Source organism: Drosophila montana, unplaced genomic scaffold (assembly GCF_035044405.1).
Source record: "Drosophila montana isolate Dmon_TW-CO22-7 unplaced genomic scaffold, ASM3504440v1 contig_2481_1, whole genome shotgun sequence".
Lineage (NCBI taxonomy): Eukaryota > Metazoa > Arthropoda > Insecta > Diptera > Drosophilidae > Drosophila > Drosophila montana.
In genome coordinates, this window is record NW_026997351.1 from 223061 (window position 1) to 245380 (window position 22320).

The following is a 22320-nucleotide window of genomic DNA, read 5'->3' on the forward strand; positions in this document are numbered from 1 at the left end:
GTTTTATATTTTTTTTTTATTTTATTGGGGCGACACTCTGTCGACACGCGCATATATGTATATAGTTATATATATGTATATGTATATATGTATGCAGCCAAAGTCAATAAAGTTAATGACAGTTTCTAATGAGTAAATAGTCGACTCTTCGCCGCGTAAAGCATGCTGCTGGCTTCCTTTTTACCTATTTTTTAAAACATGCTCCCTTTATATAACGACAATCGCAGTCAAAGCAATCGGGAAACCAAATGGCCGCAAATGGTTTTTTAATAAAATTGCTGCATACTTGTGGGCGCTGACGGAAAATCAAATTGTGCTTGAGAAAGCTTCAAAGCAAATTAAAGTTGAATAGAAAACACGACTCAACAGAGCCAAATAGTCCGCTCTCTTTCTCTCGCACCCGAGCAACTGCACAAATGTCTCTGTCTGGACAAAAGGCACAGGCGAAATTTCCCTTTTCTGTTGGCAAGTCGAACAACGTTTGTGTATGTGCATCTGTGTGTGTGTGCGTGTGCGTGCGTGTGTGAGTGAGTTCATTTATTTGCCAGCGACTTTTGGGCGCTTAAAAATATGTAGAACCAACAACAACAACGTCTCAAAGGTTACACAGTTCGCCCGCTGCCAGCAGAGCGGCTGCCATGTGCGTGTGCCCATTTCCTTCGTCTATTGTCACAAACTTGATTGTTGCTATTCAATTGGTTTTCTTGTTCAGCTGCTCCTGCTGCTGCTGCTGGTGATTTTGTTGCTGGTGATTTTGTTGCTGGCTGTGCTTAATTTACATAACGTAAATGCGGCATAAATAAATTATTAAATACGTGCTGTGACAATGGATTGAATGTGCACAGAATGCCGAAAAGATACACGACACGATACAACACACTTGCCCGCCAACACACACACACACACACACACACGCACACACACGCAAATAGAAATGTTCGTCCATGTTTGTTGCCCAAACAAATCCCAAAATGTATGCAATAGTTTTCCGTGGCGTGTGCCATTATCCCATTTCTCTCTGATTGCCCCGCAAATTTCGATTCCGTAACGATTTTACCAAATCGCGCGCACATTATTTGTGTATAAAATATATGCACAATACATATGTATAAATGTGTGTATAAATGTATGTTTCGATTATTCATTCCCGAAATTATCCTATCAAAATTTCAAGCTTCTATTAGCCAAATTAGAACAATTGTTTATAGTAACATTTTTTTTAAATCTCTAGAACCTTCTTTTCTCACAGCTATCAAATGGATTGGAATCGGAAAGTGCAGAATGACATTATTTAGTTTTCAATATTTTCCTTATCTAAAAAGGAATAGGAAATGGGAAAATGCAGAACAGAGCTGTATATAGTACAGTATTATTTAGGTTTAAGCTCTAGAAGATTCTCATATTTAAATTCTGGATACTTTTCACAGGCAACTCGCCTAATTTCGATATATAGAGAAGTACATTCATTGTTCTCAATCCAAATTGTGTTCCCTCTAGCTCTAGAAATGTGGAATATATCGATTTTACCGATTTGCCACGCTTCCAGTGGGTACAGTCATATAAGCTTAACACTTAATACGGCTATATATTCCAAGAAGAAATACACACAGACGAACACTGCAAAAATATATTCTTTCCAACTTGCGGGTAAAATATATAAAGTGCAGCTGTTATTTGAAAAGGCCGTTTAATTGAGTATAGATTAAATTTCATTTAATGCATGTATGTACATACATATGTGTATGTATTGTTGAACTGGAAAATATTGCAGCTGACCAAGTGAAGTGGCCAGTTGATGGCAATGCAATTAAATGCAATGTAGAGCGGATCAGCGGGTCATAATGATTTGTGATAATAGCTGTGCTATTTTTATAGGGCATAACTTATAATGGGCCGTTGGTTGCGGCTGCCAGAATGGTTAAGGCTCAGCCAGACTGGTGCCAAATGTTTCAACTTCGGCCAGTGTGGTTGTTGTTCCGTGCCGTTCTTCAGCTGCGGCGAGTTGCGGCGAGAGCTGGCCACCAATTTGATGACCTAAAAATAGCATTAGAAGTCAAGTCACTAAGGCATGCGGCGAACGACGCCGACAGCGACAGCGACGGCGACGGCGAAGGCGACGGCAAAGTAGCACAACAAAAGTTGTGTTGACAACGGGCGAATGGGCGAACGGACGGGCTGCACAGGCTGGGAGGTGTGCGGTGTTTTGGGGGGTTTGTCTTGTGCGCCTATCAAACGAGCGGCGCAGGCCACACACGAGAGCGTGGCGAGAGCGCGTATCCTGCTCTACAGCGAATTCGTTATCGCGGCAAAAACAAAAAAAAAAAGAAAAGAACGACAGCGAGCAATTGCTGCAGCCTTTTTCGGTTGCGCTTACGGCAGAGCATGGCGTTTGGCCAGTGGGAGGGGGGGACTGAGGGGTGTGCACTTTGCCGTTGGGTTGACGTCTGCACAGTTAACGGCTTTTGTTAGTTTATTGTTGGGTTTTTGCGTTTTCGTTTTGCTGCAGCTGTGCAAAATAGAAAACAACACTTGAAAATACTTATTTGAAAGCAGAAGTTATAAAATTTTTCGCCGAGTTAAATGAATAGTGAAAGCTACTGCTCACTCTCTCATTCTCTCTCTCTCTGTCTCTCTCTGTCTCGCTCTCTCTTACTTGCGCTCTGACTTGCCCTGTAAGCGTCGCTCCCTGACTTTGATTTGGTTTTGGCTGTGGTTTTTCACGTGCGCGCGAAAGTATGCTACAATAATCTGCTTGACGCTCCAAAGTTGCATAAACATAAACAAACAGCGCTGCTCAAAAGACAAATATTTTTTTTCTGTGACTTGAATTATTATTTTTTTTTAAAAGTGATTTGTGCTTTATGTGCCCCATCCCTAACACACACGCTTTAGTGTAATAAGCGTCGAAATCAATTCCAATAATGCTTAGAAGTTAAATGCAAACTATATATACATATATATGACTAACTAACTAAAAGAGCAACTGAGAAACGAATTTAAAATTGTTCAAAACAACAAGCAACAACAGCAGCGCCAGCGCCAGCAGCAGCAAGACCAACTACAATAACAACAATTGCGACAACAACAATCAATCAATCGATAGCATTCACAAATCATGCAAACAAATAGAACAACAATAAGTTAAATCAACTGAAAACCAAGCCACATCAAGCACAAATACCAATGCGCCGGCAATAGCTCACACAGACACACACACACGCATACAGACTTATACACTCACACACACACATTCGAAGCACGCACATGAACGTCTTTTTTATTGTTTTTTTTTCTTGTGCTTCTTCTACGGCAACGTCTACGGCTACGGCAACGGCTCCTGTTACGGCCAGGACTACGATTGTTAGACATTTTTGGCCTGCTTGCCACATTCACACACACACACACATTCATCTACATATATATATTCATATTCATGTTGCTGTCGCAGGCGACGCTGGCTAAAATTTTCAATTTGCAAACAGCGCTGGGAACCAACAAAATATAAGCAAGAAAATAATATATATATATATATAAATAAATAAAGAAAAAAATTAAAAACAAACAGAATCAACAACAACAAAAAAAAACAGCGCGTTCGCATCGCCCAAATACAAAAGAAAACAAAAATAAAAATTTAAAAGAAAAACACAAAATTATACGAAAACGCGCCGCGTCGTCGTCAGCCTGCAGATCCATTAGTGCCGCCATTTGTGTTTGTGGATGCATTTGCATGTGTAGGCAACAACAACAACAACCGCAGCAACAGCAACAACAACCACAACCACAACAACAGCAACAGCAACAGCAACTGCAACACCAAAACCAAAACCAGCAACAACAATAGTAACCACCATAACAGCAGCAACATTTGTGGCAACTTATTGCACAACAGCAACAACACAGCAGCAACAACACAGCAACACAGCAACAGCAACAGCAACAACAACAATAGCAGCAGCAGCAATAGCAACAACAAAGGCACAACATCGATTGACATCGATTAACGGTAAGTGCGCCTATATAAAATATATATATGAATATAGAGGGAGAGCTAAGTAAAGTAACGCAGCGAAGTTGCGTCTTGAAGTTGCCACAATTTGTTGCAAGCGCAGCTAATTGCTAACCCTGATTATGTCACTAATGAGCCAAGCAATTGAAAGCGCTAAGACACTTGGAAAACACTTGCTGCCACACACATACACACACTCGGACACACACACACATACTACTCTCTTTTTGTTTCATTTTTTTTGCCTGTGTGTGTGTGTGAGTGTGTGTTGGCCCACTGCACAACCTTTTGGTGGCTTTTGGAGGGCAAACTTGAGGCACAGCAGGCTGGCAACCAAAACGGGCGCCACCGAGCGTCAAGTTTCGTTAAGAAACATACCAAAAAAAACACAAAGAAACGAAAAAAAAAAAAAAAGCAGAAAAGTAATTGTATCTTCGAGATACAAGATTGTACAATGGCATGGGCAAGGCGGCGAGCACGGGCAAGAGCGGCGGCATCAAGCAGGATACACAGGCGCAGGCGCTCTCTCAATAATTCTAACCCACTCGCTCTCCCGCTCGCCCGCTCTCCTGCTCTCCTGCTTTCCCGCTCGCCTGCTCGCCTGCTCTCTCGCTGCCTTGCCTTAGCCTTGCTCTGCATATGTATATGTAAAATTCATTGACTAACAACATGCGAAAAGCGTGTGCGTGTGCGTGTATCTCTGTGTGTGAGCGTGTTTGTGTGTGTGTCTTGCTTTTTTTCGTTTGAATAAAGTTGGTTTCTGTGTCTGAATTAGTTAATCAATTTGTGCAATTAATGTTGTTGCACATTTCATTAATTGTGCATACAAATATGTAAATGCATTTTTATAGCATGCTTTTCTGCGCCACATGGCCACGTGCATGTGTGTGCGTCTCTGTGTGTGTGTATTGCGGCTTGAGCTTTGTCGCAAATTAGCTCGAGCTTTATTTGCTTTGAATTCTAATTTCAGACTATTCACATTATGTGAATGCCGAGCATGGAATTTGTTTCATTCAAACGAATACATATGTACATAAGTTCATGTAAGCTCGTGTGTATGTGTATGTGTGTGTGTGTTTTGCGTATATAAAAACACGTCGAAATATCGAACTGACCTACTTTTGTGCTCAATACACACACACACTCGCTTCAATTTATATATATTTATATAGATGTTTATATATAAACATGTGTGCTTGTGTGTGTGTGTGTGTGTGTGTCCATGTTTCGCCGCTGCGACTACGCCAAAAAGGCAGCCCACACACACACACACACACACACATATTGCCAGTGGGCAAGAGTGCTTTGACCTTAGCGGAGGCTTCTTACATAAGCCGAAAGCACAATCGAAACCGAAACCGAAAACGAAATTCGAGCCCGTTCGAGCGTAATGAAAATTCCACAAATTTTCGGATTTACAGCTATTTACATACATATGCTGCAGTTTACGTAATTTACGCCCATTTTATGCAATTTAAACAACGAGATAACATTTATAGTCGGAATCGATTGAAAATGCGTAAAAGGCTTTTTATGTTTTTGTGCATATGCATGTAACGCGAGAAGAAAAAAAATAGGAAAAGGAGTCAAAGCCTTTCAAGTAAGGAAAATATATATTATTTCCCTAAAGGACGACGAACTAACTATGACTAGCCATGTCTGTCTGTCTGTCAGCCAAAAGACTTTCAATTCGATATATTATCTGTGCTATCAGTCATTTTCAAAATAAATCGATAAATATCGATTTTGAGACAAGAATTTTTAAGGCATATCTCGGAGATTTTAAGACGTTGACGAACTAAGTCTATCTAGCCAAGTGCGTCTGTCTAAAGACTCTTAATTTCATATATTATCTGTTCTCATTTTCAAAATATATCGATAAATATCGATTTTGAGACTTGATTTTTTAGGCATATCTCGGGGATTGTAAGAGGTCGACGAACTAAGTCTATCTAGCCAAGTCCATCTGTCTAAAGACTTTTAATTTCGGATATTCTTCTATAACATATGCGAATATCTGTTCTCATTTTCAAAATATATCGATAAATATCGATTTTAAGACATGATTTTTAAGGCATATCTCGGAGATTTTAAGAGGTCGACGAACTAGGTCTATCTAGCCAAGTCTGTCTGTCTGTCTAAAGACTTTTAATTTCATATATTATCTGTTCTCATTTTCAAAATATATCGATAAATATCGATTTTGAGACATGAGGAGGTCGACGAACTAAGTCTATCTAGCCAAGTTTGTCTGTCTAAAGACTTTTAATTTCATATATTATCTGTTCTCATTTTCAAAATATATCGATATATATCGATTTGAGACATGAAAAATAAACATGATAAAATTTTTAGGCATATCTCGGAGATTGTAAGAGGTCGACGAACTAAGTCTATCTAGCCAAGTCCATCTGTCTAAAGACTTTTAATTTCGGATATTCTTCTATACCATATGCGGATATCTGTTCTCATTTTCAAAATATATCGATAAATATCGATTAAGTATATTTCACTTTAAGGATAGCTCCTGCCATTTCCTGCACAATTGCTAGAACTTGGGCCTTGATACAGGCACACATCCGATGCCATATTCTAGTCCTGAAAGTTGCATTGAGGTCGAAATATCAATACAGAAGTTAATTTGCCATCGGCTGGGCGAAGGGTAGAAGGGAAGAAAAAACACAAAGTTTCTGCATAAAGTGCACAGCTTGGGGCAACTAAGTTGGTCAATAGGAAGCCGAACTAAAGCCTGAACCGAACCATACAAACTTTTCTTTTTTTTTTTATTTATATATATTTTATTTATATTTCTACTGATATGCTTAGTTCTATACGTTTTATAACATTTACTAGCTGCGATAAGAGAACATTTGTAAATACTTTTTATTAGCTGCTTTGTTCGATTTCAAGATGAGAAATAATGTCATGAAATTAAGATTTAAACAACATCATGAAATTCAAGAAAAACTCTTGTTGTTCTTGTTTAAGGCTCGAAGCAACTCTTTGCCTTCAAATTCAGTTTAGTTAGTCATGTATTTTCAATATTTTTCTAAAGCTGTATTCTATTTTGAAATCACAATTGCCCGTTCCACCGAAAATATTGCCAGCATTAAATATTTTCCCACGGAAATTGCGGGCTAAATTAGATCTTTGCCCAATGCGCTGATCGGGGCCAAAGTTGTTTATGCTTTGGAGCTGAGTCTATATGAAAAGTTTTGAATAAACTTTAGCTAGTTTGGATTTAGTAAGTAATATATAAGTATTCCCGGTTCGAACCGGTTCGCTTCACAACAGGCTTGCAGCCTTGATTTGAACCATTGTCTGGTTCTATGAATGCGAAAAGCCAGGTTCGAACTGTGAGACGAACCGCCGGCTTTTTTGAAAAAATCCAAGTATTTATCATTTTTGAGCTGAAAAATTAACCAATATTTAATATATACGAGTCGATAAATTTTCTTGTTAACTTTTAACTAGATATTCATACGATAATATTCATAGCTGTTAGCTTGACTTCATTTTGGCCAAGTTAAAAGTACTAAAAATATTTGAAAATTGACAAAATTCTACAAGAAAGTATTCAAATACATTTTTATACAATAAAATGGCGTTTGTTTAAAGGTTGCTATAATTTAAGTATTTTGTGTTTAATAAATATAATAATTCCAATAAGAATAAGTTTTAGTAAGCTCTTTAGTATAAATATGATAAGTATGATTAAACAAACCGGAGAGATGCCAAAGTTGGTTATGTTTGTCTAAAATAAAAAGCCAACAAACTAAAAGGCATAAATCAACGGGTTAGTTTTGTGTATAGCGAAGTCAAGAACCTTCCAGCAGAAGCTTTAACTTGTTGGGAATTGCAAGCGTGACGCAGCGAAAGAAAAGCAAAGCGCGCTAGCTAAAGTACTTTTACAACGTGTATAGCACTCAATTCTAAAGTCCAGGACAATGCAAACATAATTAACAAATATTAAAGTTCACGTTTAACTGCTCAGAAAACGGTTAAGGATAAAATAGAAAGGGACAACAACAAATTTCTCGCTGTGTACGTTATACAGCTGGCCAATTAGGAGCAGCGATTGTATTTATTGATTGAGAATTGTTGTCGCTGCGGATTATTATTTTTATTTCTCTCATTTGATTGGAATGCACTTAATGCGAATTGTCACCTTCACTAATCCAATTAGCCAACTGATTCGTTGGCTTTATCCAAGCGAATGGGTTCAATGTGCTCGCCGAGCTGTTCCACATTTATAGTATATGTGTGTATATACATATAGATTATGTGTAAATCTACTAATAACTTCTTTTATTTTTATGTAATTACAGCATCGTGCTAAGCGGCGGGCGCTACTCGAACATGGCGCCTCGGATATAGTTGTAGCTTTAATGTAGCAGGCGACATCCATGTGCCTCATGTGAGTACCGAGCCTGCATTGGGCCCCAAAAGGCCAACTGAATCTAATCATAATCGTTGTATGTGTGTGCGTGTGTGTGACTTTACAGGCCTTGGAAATCTAAGGCTCTCATCGTTGGCCGCATAGACAATGACAGAAGATTCCGACTCGATATCTGAGGAAGAACGCAGTTTGTTCCGTCCCTTTACCCGCGAATCATTGGTGCAAATTGAACAACGCATTGCCGCTGAACATGAAAAGCAAAAGGAGCTGGAAAGAAAGAGAGCCGAGGGAGAGGTGGTAATTATTTCTAGCTGAATGTTGTCTAAACTACCTATATATATACATATATGAGTATAATATATATGTGGCTATTCTGTGTATTTTCCTATCTAAACTGCTATCCGTATATCTATCTATCTATATATAACTATAACCATAACTATAACTGTAACTGTAAACTATGACTCCATTTTCCATTTTCAATTTAACATTTAACATATACAAAAAAAAAAAACGCTACTATGCGCTTTTGTTCGTGCTTCAACGTCTATTGAATATGTATTTTAAATAACTAACCCCAGTCCAATATATCTGTACCCATACTATATATCTAATACTCCAACTTAGTGCTAATATTAACTGCTACTAACCTACTCGTTAACCCAATGCCAAGTACAAATTCTTGTAAAGATATAAACAGAAGAGTTCCCCAACTTCAACAAAATTATTCCTTCTATTAAGGAGTACTTTGCACCCTGAACATGTTTCGGTTCTACCTTCTAACTTCCCCAATTTTGAACCATGTTTCGAAATGTTTTTACATACAACAAAAATAAACAACTCTTGCTTTCCCACTCTTCATATCATTTACAAAATGCTTCAATGCTTTATCGAGCACACACATTCATTCAATACCCATCGATCCCTGCTGCTGTTAACCGTGTATCATAAATCTTTAACATTACATACATAACATTAATCTTTAACATTTGTATATAAATGTATTTTGTATCAAACTCCATGTTCTCACATCTCGCTGCTTCGAACCGTATAATAGTATTAACTATCTATCCCTTGAAAGTTATTTACCTCCATGGACCCAACATAAATGTTTGTAACTCTCTCTCTATCTCTGTATCTCTGTATCTCTCTCTCTCTCTCTCTCTGCACACTCTTGTATCTTCTTGTATCGTCTACTTAAGTCAAATTATAGTTTTCCCTTGCTGCTTAAGAAACTTTGATTTTCCTTTTTCTTTTACCTTAGTTCCGAACTAGAAGACATTGTGTGTAATTTCCCCCTCCCTTTTTTTTTTTTTTACATCGATTTGGGTTTTGTCTTGAACTCTTTTGTGCTACGATTTGAAGTCTGTGTCGGTTAATTTCTTATTATGATTTGAACAAAATTCAAAAACAATTCAACAAAATAAATGTATTGTTCTATTATTTTGGTCGTTGTCGTATTATGTATGTATTTTTGTATTATATCTCACAATTTCCCAATTCGTAACTATGCGTACCCAAAAACCGTATTATTATCCATACTTAAGAAAAAAATGAAAAGCGATTCCTGTCATAATCGTTGTACGTTTGTTTGTTTGTTCGTTAGTTTGTTTGTTTCATTGTTTTACGAATATTGAGAGTAAGAAATGTGTATTCCAACTATTGGCCTCGTAATGTGTTTTAATCGTGTATATACCTATATTGTTATTAACTATATCGATTATCATTTTGATATGTATGTGTATTTTATTATGCAAATTTGTTTATTGTGTCTAAGGCAAAAAGTTGTTTAGTTCCATTTTGGTTTACGTTTCCGTTAAGCTCAGTTCTATGATTTCCACTTCCTTGTGCTCCTGTGTGTGGCACACTCACAAAAGCCACGATCGCCTCGTTGTGTAAATACATATACTAAAAGTTCAAGTCCAAGTTAAACCATTAAACACCACACCAGCTCCTGTGCCAGTACCAGTAGCAGTACCCGACCATATACTTACCATCAGACCCATCAGCCATTGTCAGTCACGAACTTGTGTATTCTTGTAGCTGCGACTCATTATATAGACTATAATCGTATTTAACAATCAATCAAATTATATTTACAAACAAGAAATCATAATCAATAATAATAATAAATATAACTAGTTTTGTAGTAGAAATTACAAGGTAGTCTTCAAGACTTGACATACAGATAACAGTACAGGCAGCCATTCAAAAGCTGCATGCTACAAAATCGACGCACAGTGTTGCATCTCGCTACTTGTACAGCAATTAACTCAGCTAAACTGAAAACTAGCGTAGTTTAAGCGCTCTGCCTTTCTCTCTTTCTTAAACTCTTGCTCTCTCTCAATTTGTACAAAAGTAGACACTCGAAATTACATAATTTGTAGAAGTCTTCAAGACTTGACATACAGATAACAGTACAGGCAGCCATTCAAAAGCTGCATGCTACAATATCAACGCACAGTGTTGCATTTCGCTACTTGTACAGCAATTAACTCTGCCTTTCTCTCTCTCTCTTAAACTCTTGCTCTCTTTCAACTTGTACAAAAGTAGACACTCGAAATTACATAAGACATTTCATAACACATGTGTTTGTGTGTATTATTCAGTAACAAATCTCACTTTCAGGCTCAAACTCATCTGCAACTGTTCAACACATATGCTGTCCGCTGCGCTCTCGCTCTGTCTCACTTCTAATCTATTTATCTGTTCAACTGTCTCTCTCTCTCTCTCGCTCATTGTCACTCTGTTCTTCGATCAGTCTCTCAGCTCAAATGCAACTCTGTTGCGCTTTTACACAAACACACACAAAATATCAGAGCTAGAATACCTTGTATAGAGCGTAAATAGGAACCATTAAAGAGTTTATCAAAACTAAATCGAATTATTAAAAAAACCTTACGTATAATATCTTGCAGAATGCTAACCGTTTCACATACATAAAAGTATATATATATATTTTTTCTATTTTTTTTTTTTTTTCGTATACTTTTTTCTTTTTATTTACAACTTTTTCTCTACTTTAAATGCTCCCAACGAAACTTTTGCGCGCTGCTGTCTGGAAAACGAAATAATATCGAATAAAAAATAATAAATAACAATAATAATACGCAATAAATAATTAAAATATAAAAACTATTAACAATTTGGCGCTTGCATTTCGCTAAAAACCCAACAAACATTTTCCAATTCTTCTACCCCAACTTTTACATTATGCCCGAAAAAAAAAACAAAAAACAAAACAAATCTGCGAATGTCCTAAACCAAAACCCAAATCCAAATCTTCTTTCAGCCGCAATATGGTCGCAAGAAAAAACAAAAAGAAGTAAGATTTCCACAGAACTTTTAGTCTAAACACACAAAAAAAAAAAACAACAAACAAACGAATAACTTACCTCCCTTAACTGCCAAGCACACACACCAAATGACCAAAACTCAACAAAAATTTTCCGAAAATACAAAAAAAAACCAAAAAAAAAAACAAGCCACAAAATAATAAAGCTTTTGATTTGTTTTGCGTTTTATTTGGAACTTTATTGCCAAAAATTTTGTTAGTTCTTAGCAGCATATCTTTTGTGTTCTTATGTAATTGCTTCAAACTTTATTCGTATATGTATTCGTATTCGTATTCGTATTCGTATTCGTATTCGTATTCGCATTCGTATTCGCATTCGTATATATTGGTATGCGTACTCTCTTAATTTGTATAAATCCCTGTAAAAATTAGTTGAATTTGGTGTCACACTTGCCGAGCTTCAATTATTTATCTTAACTATACATAACTATTGTGTATGTATCAACTTTTGCTTTTCCAATAACTCACCTAATTGTCTACTCGTAAATATGTACTGTACTGTGTATATATATATATATATATATATATATGTGTTTATATATAACTATATAGCCGAAAGTGCAGCTCCTTTTTAACTATGCAACTATGAATATATGTATAAAATTTTTCTTATCCCGCTCATATGATTTACTAAAGCTTACTTTATTTGCCACCTTGCTGAAGCTATGCTAAATGCAACTCTTCTCTCAATTCTGCCAAAAACGGTCTGGCAATATTTGTATATAGATCAGGTAGCGCTGAGTGCGGACAGTTTCAATTACACTATGCAACAGAGTTTTGCGTCGGTTGTCCACACAGATTTCCGATGCTCATTTATTTTCTGATTTTCAATTATCCCTTTTACTTTGAGAATAATTCTTGATGCTAAAATAGTTTATTATATCTTCAAATAGTCCATAAATGTTTTCTCAATATGTCTAAAGTCTATTGAAGGAATCAAAGTCATTCTGCAATAATTTGTTACGGCCATTTGTGATTTATTTCAATAATGCATTTTAGTCTTGCCCAAAGTTTTTCAGTTAATTTTATTGCTTTGTGGTCCGATAATTGTTGTTGCCCGCACTTTGTTGCACAGTGTTGAAACTTATCAGAGCCTCAAAGCTGTGCCTAGCTGGCGCTTTTATGGTTTCTTGGCAGCAGGCTACAGGCTCCAGGCTGCGGCTTGTGCCCATTTGCTTGAGTGCTGTTAATGCGCTTATAAGCAAAAGGACTCAAAGGACTCAAGGGATTTTCAGCCAAGTGGCATCAATAGACGCATATGTCCTGTGTGTGTGTGTGTGTGTGTGAGGGCTCACAATCAGTTGCCAACTTTTCGACTGTGTGAGAAAGTTTTTATGCAGCTCTCACTAAAATGTATATACAGATGATGTGCATGTGTGTGTGCATGTGTGTGTGTGTGTGTGACTGTGTTCATTTAGCCTTGTAGAGGTTATTGTATTTATGTCAAGAAACGCGTAAAGGAGACTTCAACGAATCAATTAAGTATATATGTAGATGCTGAAGCGTAGCCAGGTCTGTCTGTTTCTATGCAACTTTTGCAACTTTTGCTGTGGGTAGTACGTAGTCGGGGGGATAGGATCCCTATATCATATAGCTCTCATAGTTATGATCGGTCGAAACTTTTGTTCTTACTGGAAAAAGTTTATTGTTGTTCAAGATTTTCGCAACCTAACTAGTTTTACTATGCTTTTCATATATGAATTCGATCAATATCGGATTACTAAGTATATTATGCAGGAATAGGAACAATCGATAGATGAATGAGATTTTGTAAGGAAAAGTTTTCTGTTTTTCAAACTTAGCATTTAGGTTACCAGAAGGGTATTTAATTTTCGGCGTGCCGAAGAATCTTCTTATTCCACAATTTTGTGATTGAGTCTCAGTTGTGCGTGTGTTAATTGTTGTTGTGCCAGGCGAAATATGTGTGTGTGTGTGAGCCTTAGCTTAGCATATAGGGCTCAACAGTGAGTACCCTTAACAGTGAGTACCCTTAACAGTGAGTACCCTTAACAGTAGCCTAGGTTCAGTTTCTTTTGACCATACTATGCAGATGTCTGAGGATTTACACGTGCGCGCAATTGCAAAATTTGTACGAAAAGAAAGAGTATACAAAATTTAGCATTGCCGCCCAGCCAAGCCAAACAAATCATTAACGGCATAATGCTCGTATTATACCATATACTATATATATACTATAAAAAAAAAAAAAATACAAATCAAACTGCCATGACTTGTGACTCATCGTGCCAGTGCCGTGGCCCTAATGCCTGTAAGTGGGTAAATGGAACTGAGAAGTAAGTGCCCAAGTCAGCGACTATGACAACAACAACAGCAACAACAACAACAACAACAACAACAACAACAACATTAGCCACAGCAACATACATATATAATAATTATAATATACACAAACTTCGGCATTTGAAACGAAGTTAATGCGCAGCTTTTGACCAGGTTTAACTCATATGTGTACATACTTTTGGTATACCCTGTAAATAGGCAAGCTGGTAGTATGCTACTTAAGCGCAGGCAAGCTAGACTCTGAAAATTTTAAACCAAAATAAAAGTAAAATCGCTGGCTCAGCACGCACTTCGAACCAGCTTCCTGCCATTAAATGAAACAATTCGATTTTCACTTAACATTTGCCCGTTCCACTGAAAATATTGCTTGTCATATATTAACATATTTTCATACAGAATTTGCGGGCTAAATTCGAGCTCTAGCCCAAAATGGCGTCTATCAAATATGTTTAGATAAACGTCATTTTTGGGGCCCATTGTGGCTGGGTTACCCACAACTATTTTTAATGTCGAACCAAAACACTTGTGAAAGTAAAGTTAAAAAAGTTTTGGTTAAAAATGTAGTTTATGGTCTACAATAAGTGTTAGTTCCGTTCACGAACCAGTTCCGTTCCGTGAATCTATTCGTCTGATCTTTATTAAAGCTGGTGGTATATAGATATTCGGCTATCTTCTCTGTATGCTCAGGTACTATAATATATATATGTATGTATATTTGATCTACTTAAAATTGAAATGTTAAGGGGCTTATATTGTATTTTGTACTTTGTACTCGCTAGCTGCAGGGCATTAGCTAGTCGAGCAAGCTAGCTTCAAGTTGATGAGTTTTTTTTTCTTTCCTCAAGTGCCTAAGCTGCGCATTAAGAGCAGCTATTAATCGAGACAGAAAGTATTTAACAGGCAATTTGATTTAAGTTGTTTTTTTTTTTTTGTTTTAATTTGTAGCTGCTTGCTGTTATGACTACTCTGTATAAGTAAACTCTGCATAAGTACACATACTTAGATCAATGCTAAATGTAGCAAATAGACCCAATTCTGTGAGTGTGCGTGTGTGTGTGCGTGTGTGTGTACATCTTTGGCTCTGCATGTGGCATTGTATCGTGTTTCGATATATGTTTAATAAAGTTTAAGCGGTTCGATAAGAGACTATGTTACCTAATTTAATGTTTTAGGCGGTTTAATTAGTAGGCTTGGTTACCTAATTAATATATGTACATATATAAACTGCGCTCTAATATCGCAAATTAATAGTTTCCCATTAAGTGAGCGGCTTTTGCCATTATGTGGCAACGCCAAATAGTAAAGCTGCCAGCCTGTTAATACCTTGTGTCCATAATTTCAAAGCTCATAAAAAAAAAACTGGGCTTGCCCTGAAGCTCGCGGCTTTACGACATATTCAAAGTTAAATGAGCTCAACGTTTTGCATATATCACATTAAATTGTTCGCTTTTAGTTCAAATAAAAGTGCTTGGCCAGTGCTGCCACACACGTTCAATTTGTGAATATTGCGCCAGTGTTAAGTAACATAAATGAAGTTAAATCAGTTATAGTTACAGTCAGCATTTGAATTCCTGATACATTTATATTGTTTGTGCTCCAGTTTCTGGCATTGCATGCGTCATAAATTGTATATGTAAGTCGGCGGGAACAGACGTGTCCGGTTGAAACCGCCATATTGTCTGTCCGTCTGTCCGTCTGTCCATCTGTCAGTATGTTTATGTGTGTGTGTGTGAGGCCTGCGATGCGGCTTGCCTTTTATTAGTTTAAATATAGACTTGACTTGGCCTGTTTAAAAGGCAGCTGGCAGCTGGCAGCAGTTCTTCCGCAGTCCCCTTAGCCATAGTCATGACTGCGGCACTCAGGCTATATGGTCATGGCTCAAGCTCCTGCTTCATTCCTGGGCCCCATTCGTTGGCGCAATTGCGTCAACACACAAATACACACACACACACACACACTCACACACACATACAATCTAATTGTCACGCCAAGCAAACAAGCTAGCAAACCAACTATTATGGAATTTTTTTAAGCGCCGCTCTACTCATTGTATGTGTGTGTGTCGAACAATTCCATGACGGTGACGTTCGACTTTTTGCTTTACTTTTGCTTTTGGCATTGCATGTCCATGTCCATGTCCATGTCCATGGAAAGTAAAAACTAACTACAATGCTAGTTGTTTTATACATCGATACAAACTGTGTGTGCTTGTGTGTGTGTTTTCCTTGAAATCGATAGACGTACCGTGGCCCCAGCAATGGGACACAAATATTGTCCCCCATACAATATGCATGACAGCGCAATTAAAGTTGCCCAAAGCATACAAAAATAATCATCGTCATAATAAATATGAGAAAAATCGAAAGCAGCAAAAAAAAAACACACACACGATACCAGTTTTATTAGTATTGGAGCTGTCCAAGATTTTAGTCTAAACGTTGCCATGACGTGTCCTCTGTTGAGCGTGTGTGTGTGTGTGTGCCTGTGTGTGTGTCTCTGCACATGTAGTTAAATGTAAAAATTCCTATACTTAAGGCTTAGCACGTGCTTCGTTTTGATTACAGCTTAGTAGCCTTGTAAATACTTACACAACACTGGTTAAGCATTTCAGTATTGGAACTGTTCAAGATTTCTGTCTAATTGTTGTTACGTTTGCGTGAGGGTGTATGTGTTTGTGTGTGTGTGTGTATGTATATGTAGTTATACAAATATAAAGATTCCTAGAACTAAGCCTTAGCACGCGCACCTATTTAATTACTATTTACCAGCTTTGTATATACCTACACAACACTGGTTAAACGACACTGTTAAGCATGTTAATTTTGAACTTTCGCCTTCTGTTTAGATATGCTTTCAATTGTTTTCCAATATAGTCTACATTTATTTAACTATTCCTTTCTGATTTCTGAATTGTTGTATATAGAAGAGCTCATTTGAGATCTGTTATTGGATATTGGTCCAAATTGATTTTGGTTTTATCTTTTGCATAACAGCCTAGCCCAAACAAGATGTATTTGCTCTGACAAAACAATCTCTCGAAAAGCCTTCACTTCTGTCAAAAATTAATATGCATATTTAACTCTATTCTTGTACGAATCGTCACTCAATGTGCTATGCAAACTTTAAACCATAAACAAAATTTTCAAGAATTTCCAAAAATAATAAATATTTCAGTTATTGTTAATGCCTTTTGATTTGTGCTAGCCCATTAATGTGCCTATCTACTACTACTTACCACCTACAACTTGTTAACATAAATGGACAAACTGTAAATCTATATGCGTATATATATATACATATATACATATGTATATATTTCTATGTATATATGTGCGATATATGTTGAATCGTGTATAACGGTTATGCTAATATTTGTGTGCGCAATTCTTTGTTCTCTGTGTATTTGTGGAAATCGCCAAACGTGCTGAACGTACCGGGAACAACAGATCCGATATGATGACGAGGACGAGGATGAAGGTCCACAACCGGATCCTACACTTGAACAGGGTGTGCCAATACCTGTTCGATTGCAGGGCAGCTTCCCGCCGGAATTGGCCTCCACTCCTCTCGAGGATATCGATCCATACTACAGCAATATACTGGTGAGTGTTGTCAGATGCCAACTGAGAGCCCCCTTTCAAATTATCGCACTCAGCTAATCAATATTGATCTAATTGGATCGATTTACTAACCTTAATCGATTATATTCAAACCCAATTCCAATTGTGTATCTCGTTTTGCAGACATTCGTAGTTGTAAGCAAGGGAAAAGATATTTTTCGCTTTTCTGCATCAAAAGCAATGTGGCTGCTCGATCCATTCAATCCGATACGTCGTGTGGCCATTTACATTTTAGTGCATCCATTATTTTCGTTATTTATCATTACCACCATTCTCGTGAACTGCATATTGATGATAATGCCGACAACGCCCACGGTCGAGTCCACTGAGTAAGTACTGTCGATTAGCTAATTAGACTAGAATTAGCGAGATGGCCCAGCATCTACAATATGTCCGAGTATATAGTATTAACAACCAGTACATGCATACTATATATATACATATATATCATGTATATTCGTATTACTGGGTCTTACAGTTATTTACTTGCGATATACAAAACATATTTGGGCAACCCTTAGCTACAAATTGATTTGATTTATGTATATCCGTTTTGTTGTCTTTTTATTTTCTTCTTTCAACTAAGTTGATACCTTAAATAATTTACATATATGTATATGTAATTATATATATATATTTATATATGCTATATAATCGATATATTTATATTAAATGTAACATTTTCGATATTGATGCAGACGTGTATTTAGGTCAAAAATAAATTTCTTTCAACTATAATTTACAACCAGACAACGCCCAAAAAAACCAAAATAAGAAAAAGAAAACAAATGCAAAAAATTAATCGAACAAACAACAACAAACCAAAGTAATGATAACGATAACGATAACGATTACAATGAAAATATTAACTCACATTTTAAAGCGCCTGCAAGGTTAAGAACATTTCAAGTAATGCCCCAAGCCAGGAATTTGTACAAAAAATATCAAATTAGCGAGTTAAATGATATCGATTACTATTCGATTAAATTAAACATTGTGTAGTAGTTGGAAAGCTCATTGCTCTAAGCTCATTCGGCCAGCAGATCGTGCCAGATTCTCTGCGTGTCGTGCTCAACAGCTTTTGTATGCCGCTCAAAACCTGTTGAACGCTGGCCACCCTGTATTATATTCGATTGTACTTACATCACATCTGTTACAAAAGAAAACATTTGATTTTTCGATTAATCAAGTTAAAAAGAAAAACAGCAGCTAAAAAACAATATAAAGTTTAGACACATTTCGATGCCTCTCATTTTGTAAATTGCCGTAATCAAAACAAAAATATCGCATTTAGCACCTGGGCGCTCTTAACTCTTAAATATCGGATTGTAGTCAACCTAATCAAATACTTGTTACTAAATATGTAAATACCAAACATATTGTAACTAGCTATTCAACTGGCCAGCCAGCTGGTTTTGGTTTGTTCACGTTTTCGTATAACAAAATAATTAAAATATTCATCAAATTCAATTCGATCACATTTTGAATACAGTAAACAATTGAACAACTTTTTGGTAATCCATCCTTGACGTAGCCATAGTATCATAAGTAGTACAGCAAAACTAGCAACAATAAACATTAACTCTTAAGTAGCTTAAGTATGTAAGTAACGATAACAGCCCTTGTACCCGTATACGCAGTATATATCCCTTTGAATCGAAACCCTTAATCGTTTTACAACTATATATTTATCAGTATTATTAATAAGTAGTTATGTAGCATTACAGTCTAGTTCCATTTAATTGCGCCATATCATGCTGTTGAAGTAATTGCCAATTGTATATCGATATATTTACCGATAGATATGTATTCTATATGTACATTACTAGACCATCTATTCCGTATAATCTTAAATACTTAGCGCTTAATCGAAATTCTGTATAATTTCATTAACTATATATAGTAAGAAATCGGGGTTACAGCTACAATTGATCAAATCTGCAGGCACTGCAATAAGCAACGAATTTTTAGAATTCAATAGTTTCTAGTTAAATATAGATTGTAATTATTAGTTTCTCTATATATACATATATATATTTAGCAAAATCTCTCGTACATATACATAGTATAAATATATATTTCGCTCTAGAATATCTGCGTAGTTCCAAAACAAATCCGCCCCCTTAAACTCGCTCTCTCTCATTTATGTAAAGTGCTCAAATTTCAATCTAAAATTGTATTTCGATTTTCATAGTTGTGTATCAAAGTATAACAAAATAGCTAGAACAGCAGTTAGATACGAATCCATATAAAAAATGTACACTCAAAAAATTTGTCGTCCCCAATTCTAGAAAATCGCCAAAAAGAAATTGTTAATTATAATTTTCCAAACATTTAAATATAAATTTTAAGAAAAATCTTCTAATATATCGAAAATATTTCATTCCATTGTTTTTGGGCGATTTTCTGAAATCTGGAAACAAAATTTTGTTGAGTGTATGCTTCACTGTACGAAGTACATGTATTCTTAGCGGTAACTGTAAATAGCTCACGTACTCTCGTAATATAGTAACAAAAAGAAAAGAAAAAAAATGAAGAAAACGAGCAAAATGCTGAAAAAGCGCAAGAAGCGATTAAAGAAGCAATCAAAAGTGAAAAGAGTTACGTCATTTTTTTAGCTGATATCAAAATTTTTGTCGCAGATTTGGTATCAGAATTGAGTACCCTAACAAATAGCACAAATGTGTGTGTGTGTGTGGGTGTGTGTGTGTGTGTGGGTGTGCGGAAGTGCCACTTGAACTTGGAACGCATAAGAGATGCTGCTGCAATTGCAGCTCAGCTGCGACTCGGCTCGGCTCCATCTTCATCTTCATCTTCATCTTCATCTCCGGCTGCGTCTCCGTCTTCATTTCCGTCTCCGTTTCGGGGCCAAGTTTTCTGGTTTTTCGTGGACAACGGCGGCTGCGCTTAGCCCAAAATGGAATAGTTGCTGCCTCGCACAACAACACACACACACCATCACAAAAGAGAGCTTGAGTGTGAGTAAGAGAATAGAAAGAGGGAGAGAGAGAGAGAGAGAGAGAGAGCGCGCGCGTGTAAACTTTGTCTCTGTGCCTATCTAAGCAGTTGGCAGCCGCATCTATGTGGGTCGCCAGCTGAGCTGTGGCTGCACTTGTGGGCGCCCAGAAAGACATAATACCTGCAATTAAAACGCAACTCAAGTGTCCTTCGCAGGCATTGGGGCCTAGGTCAAACGCATGCTCAGCCCACAGACCAGAGACTTTGAACTAGTTGCAGCTGTGGGCGGGCCAGTCAGGGCGGGCAGCTGGACGCCTGACTGTCTGTCCGCCTGACTGTCTGTCCGCCCGACTGTCTGTCCGCCTTGTCACTTGCAAGCCGATTTAAATCTGTCAAATGACTAACCAAGACATAAAGACCCACACAGCTGCCTCAGCTGGAATTCAGGCCGAAGGTCGGCATATTGATCTGAACGCCCACATCAGAGCTCTAGCTGCAGCTGCAGTCGCATTAGCATCTGCATCGGCATCAAGCACACAATTAACAATTATTGACATTGACAATTGTCGTCTTTCTATCTGCATCTCAAGTGCTTGTTATTAACAATTGCGGCCGCCCTTTGATCTGCCAAATAGATTTCCAAACAATTTGTCTGCCTTTTATGCACACTTATTACAGTTCAAAATGCTGGGAGTCCAGCTTAAAGTCGAAACGGCATTTTATGTATTCAAGCACAAACTCAATGTTTGCAGGGCTAAGCTAAATTTAAGTTATATTTTTAAGCATAAATAAGTCAAGGCTATTAACCAACTTATGTTCAGAGCTTAGCGATACTCTCAGCAGAAATCTATTCTTATTTTTATATATACTTGTATTTTACTTTATTAACTACAATACCCTTGCAGCTAAATTTTGCGCCCAAAATGGGCATCGATTCAATTAAATACGTCTGGTATATTTAATGCCTAAAGATGTGACTGTACTGCAAAGTTATCGATAGTTTGCGTAAGATTATCGTTAGCACCAATCGATTGTGCTTTAAATATATTTTATTATTAATTTCAATAACTAAATATTTCAGAGATCCGATACACATTATTGCATTAATCGAAAAAAAAAACAAGATTAATCGATAAGTCAATAAATAATCGAAACATTTGCAGTTCGAATAACTGCCAGGGTATAACATATTCGGCATGCCGTTTATAGATTACGTTTCTTGGTTCATAAAATAACGAATTGTAAAGCTGTGAGGACCCAAAAGCAGACTTAAGATACTCGTATTTTACGATATACATTTTATTTGACTAGCCATGAAAAAAGAAAAAAAAAAAAATTTTTGTTGTAAAAAAAGGAGATGAAGAAACGAAAAACAAATTGCATTCGAAATTCAATTCGTTTTTAGGGTGATATTCACCGGAATCTACACATTTGAATCAGCTGTTAAAGTGATGGCACGAGGTTTCATTTTATGCCCGTTTACGTATCTTAGAGATGCATGGAATTGGCTGGACTTCGTAGTAATAGCTTTAGCGTGAGTTATATTATTAACTATTTATCAATTTACTAATTTATCAATCTCAATCAAAATGTTCACATATCTCTCACACATCTACTACTTATATATCATAATGCCATACTAAATCCATCTATGTTCGTATATGTACCATATCGTTTC

General features: G+C 36.8%; 1 protein-coding gene across 50 annotated transcripts in view; it reads left to right on the plus strand.

Annotated features, from left to right (window-relative positions):
- Positions 1-3560: 3560 nt before the first annotated feature.
- Positions 3561-22320, plus strand: part of para (paralytic) — a 73100-nt gene continuing 54340 nt past the window's right edge. For 34 of the 50 annotated variants that reach the window (XM_064682456.1, XM_064682468.1, XM_064682460.1 and 31 more), the window contains exons 1-7: positions 3562-4006; positions 8338-8426; positions 8515-8705; positions 11701-11733; positions 17511-17666; positions 17808-18013; positions 22048-22176. In XM_064682456.1, coding sequence (XP_064538526.1) covers positions 8556-8705; positions 11701-11733; positions 17511-17666; positions 17808-18013; positions 22048-22176 — 674 coding nt within the window. In that variant the 5' untranslated portion in view covers positions 3562-4006; positions 8338-8426; positions 8515-8555. Of the gene's footprint in view, positions 4007-8337; positions 8427-8514; positions 8706-11700; positions 11734-17510; positions 17667-17807; positions 18014-22047; positions 22177-22320 lie in introns of all 50 variants that reach the window. The other 16 variants (XM_064682459.1, XM_064682461.1, XM_064682465.1 and 13 more) reach the window with 5 other exon arrangements.